The sequence below is a fragment of the Cariama cristata genome, unplaced genomic scaffold (assembly GCF_000690535.1).
Source record: "Cariama cristata isolate BGI_N322 unplaced genomic scaffold, ASM69053v1 scaffold23288, whole genome shotgun sequence".
Taxonomy (NCBI): Eukaryota; Metazoa; Chordata; class Aves; order Cariamiformes; family Cariamidae; genus Cariama; species Cariama cristata.
In genome coordinates, this window is record NW_009633224.1 from 5,015 (window position 1) to 8,451 (window position 3,437).

General features: G+C 58.7%; 2 protein-coding genes across 2 annotated transcripts in view; one reads left to right on the forward strand and one right to left on the reverse strand.

The window, feature by feature from the left end:
• The window catches only part of HIPK4 (homeodomain interacting protein kinase 4), a 1,857-nt gene extending 1,699 nt beyond the window's left edge, over nucleotides 1–158 (forward strand). Inside the window, exon 2 of the mRNA XM_009706686.1 lies at nucleotides 9–158. Coding sequence (XP_009704988.1) covers nucleotides 9–158 — 150 coding nt within the window. The remainder of the gene's footprint in view (nucleotides 1–8) is intronic.
• Nucleotides 159–582: 424 nt separating this feature from the next.
• PLD3 (phospholipase D family, member 3) lies at nucleotides 583–2,856 on the reverse strand (the record flags this gene model as incomplete). Its single annotated transcript, XM_009706687.1, has 9 exons — nucleotides 583–809; nucleotides 917–1,016; nucleotides 1,092–1,257; nucleotides 1,326–1,465; nucleotides 1,553–1,753; nucleotides 1,954–2,081; nucleotides 2,160–2,280; nucleotides 2,423–2,606; nucleotides 2,705–2,856. Coding segments are annotated over 9 exons (1,419 nt in total), but the record flags the coding sequence as incomplete, so codon positions are not given.
• Between the last annotated feature and the right edge of the window lie 581 nt (nucleotides 2,857–3,437).

Here is a 3,437-nt window from a genome sequence, read left to right on the forward strand (position 1 = left end):
TGACGCAGTGTGACCCAAGCCCCCAGCCCCCACCTCCGTCCCCGAGGACAGGCTCTGGGGGCCAGGCTGGGACCCTCCCACCATCCCTGGCACTCCCGGCAACACCCACAGCACCACTGAGCCGCCGTGGCAACCCTGGCAAACACCTTGGCAGCTGAGAGCTCACCAAAGCCCTCCTTCTTCCTCACCTTCGGCCACACCAACCAGCAAAACCTGGCTCCACGCCGGTAGAGGAGAAGGTAGCCAGGGATGCACCGGGATGTGCTGTGCCAGATGCGACTGGCACTGGTTCTTACAATGATCGCCCAACAAACGGTTTGCCGACGGCCAAGCATTTCATCTGACTCTTTGCTGGGATGGGTTTGGCACTGCCGACACTCGAGGGGCATCCCGGCTTCCCTCACGGTGCTGGCATGGCATTCAGCAAAGGCCCGTGGCACAGGGGACCCCCCCACCTCAATAACAGCAAAGCAAAGTCCAGAAAAACTCTGTTTTCTCTGTTTTTTTCCCCCAATTGCGGTGGGGTAGCTGGATTCAGCACAACCAAAACCCACGGCTCACCGCGGGTCCGTTACCCAGCGCCTAACGGGAGCCACAGAGGCTCTGCCACCGCTCAGCATCAGCGATATCGGCGCTGTACTGGGAGCTCCAATCCCGCTCAAAAACGGCCTGCAGCTGCTCCCGGATGGTGCTGGTGCCAGCAGCAGTGCTGGCAGCAACACCGGCACCAGTTTGGCTCACCGTCTGGTTCACCACCAGCGCTGATCCCGCCGTCCGCACAAAGTAGTCACCGGACCAGTTGGATGTCCCTGCAGGGAGATTTGGATGGGAGGACCCCAAAAACCACCCCCAAGCCACCGCCACCAGCAGCCGGTGGCGACTCACACAGTGGCACCACCACTCACACCGCACTCACCGATATATGCCACCTTCTCTGTCACCATGTACTTGTTGTGGTTCACCCGGGCATAGGGGATCTGGGCTTGCGCCGCACTCGCCGGCACCATGAAAAGCCGCTGCAGGGAGCGAGAAGACCGTCACCCACTGAAAGACTGCCCGCCGGCACACCACGGTTGCGCTGCGATACCTACCACCTCCACGCTGTAGTGGGTCTGATTATCAGCGACAGCAGCAAGGGATTTGAGGAAGGGGAACATGGTCACTTGGCTGTGCCGCCAACAACCCACCAACAACCGAACCTTGACTTGGCGTTCAAAGACGGCTTTCCGCAGTCGGTTATCAATTGCCGGCCAAAATCTGGGGAGGGAGAGCGGTTAGGCATCACCGGTGCTGGAAAGCTGGGGTTGGCATAGGACCATACGAACCTTTGCGGGTGGGAGAATTCGGTGGTGGGGAGGTAGCTCATCACCGCAATGTCCACAAAGTCCTCAGCGGTATCGATGACGTTGAGGAGGGCACCAAGATCCTGGGTCCGACCAGCAGCACAGAGGGCTGGCGGGGAGCTCTGCCAGAAGCATTGGAGATGGATCAACCACCAGCACAGCTGATCCTCGGCACTGGGAAAACCAACCACGGTGCATCGGGGACGTACCGAGAAGTAGACGGCGGCATCAGTGTTGTTGAGCTTCAACTCCAACGGCGTCTCCATGTTGAAGGTGGTGGAATAATTTGCTGGCCACGGTACCGGGATGGAAGCACCGGGAATGCCAAGAGCCCAATAAGCCTCAAAAATTTTGCCTAAATCTTTTGCCAAGCAACTGCAGTTGTAGACAGCGGCGCCAAGCTCCTTCACCTGCAGCCAGCAGCACGGTCGCGCTGTCACATCACCGGATGGTGCCATCATCCCTCTCCAATGCCCTAAGTCCCACCTTATGGCACTGAGCACTCCCTCATGGGGATGGGGAATGGGGGTTGGTTTTGGGGTAGCCCTGGCACCGTTCGGCACAGGTTCAGCACCATCCAGTAGTATGACGGTGCTGCCATGCTGCTCACCTGGGTCAAAGACCTCCAGTCCATGTTGGCGCTCCCAACGTAGAGGTGGGTGCCATCAACGAGCCAAAACTTGGTGTGCAGTACGCCACCAGTGAGGCGTCGCATATCGACGGTGCGCACCGCGGCACCTGCACAACCACGAGTTGGGTGTCTCTTACTGAAAATCCCCCCAAAAACCCAGTTTTGGGTTTTTTTTCATCACTCACCACTCCGCTCCAGTGCTTGGAGATCGTTCAGCAGCGATTTTGCCGATGGGAAGCTGACAGCAATTCGGACGGTGATGCCGCGCTGGGGTAACTGGAGGATTTCCTTCAGGATTTGTTCACCCTGAATCAGCACATGGTTTGAGGCCAAAAAAAAAGCAGAAATTATTAAAAATGATGGGAAGGCGACAAAATGGCAGCTGGCGCCAGGTTCAAGGACTGGAATGGGAGCTGTGCTGCACGTGCCGGATGCCCGCGGTGCAGACCTGGACGGCAGAGGGTTCGTGTGTCCGTGTATCCTCATTGGTCATGGTCCAGTAGAAGGAGGCAATGTCCAGGCTGCGGGTGACAGTCCCCAAGAGGTTCATCCACGTGGAGAAGGTGGATGGATTCGGCACAGAACCGTCACCGAAGGTCATTCCTTCCGGGATGCTCTCCACCAGGACAATCCTATGGCGAAAATTTGGCAGCGCCAGCACCAGTGAGATTGTGGCACCAGGATGCCAAGAATCTTGGGGGAGCATCACCCCTCCATAAGCTCATCTTACCGGCACGCGTCACCACAGGATCCGGCATCGCTAGCAGCGTCACCGCCAGCATCACTGCGGAGGGCTGAGCTCAGCCGGAGATTGAAGAAGAGGAGGAAGATGAGGATGAAGAGGGTGAGAAGGACGGCGGAGAGCAACGCTCCACGGGAGTACTGGGATGGAGAGCAGATGTCAGCACCCCAAAATTAAGGAATAAATTAATTTATGGGGTTTAAAGCTACCCCCAACACCGGTGGGATCCAGCAAGGAGAGTTACCTTGGGTGCGAAGTGGGTGGGCTGCGCCCCACGGTGCTCCAGTGGGTCCAGCTGTGATGGGGGGCACAGAATTGAGGTGAGGGAGACCCCAAATCAGGGTGGGGGCTGGTCTGGGGGTAAAACCCACCCCAAAATGCCCAGGGTCCCTAGGGAAAAGTGCCTCCCCCCCCCCTATATTGCTAGGGGTCCCCATGAGCTGCAGGGTCTGGGTGGAAACAGGGGGATGCCCCAGTTTGGGGTTGTGGGGTGCTGGGCAGGGGGCTATGGGGCAGCCCAGTTTGGGGTTGTAGGATGCTGGGGCAGGGCAGGGGCCTACAGGGCACCCCAATTTGGGATTTCAGGGTGCTGGGGGGGGGAGGAGCTATGGGGTGCCCCAGTTTGGGGTTGTAGGGTGCTGGGCAGGGGCCTATGGGGCACCCCACTTTGGGGTTGTAGGGTGCTAGGGCAGGGCAGGGGCCTATGGGGCACCCCAAATTG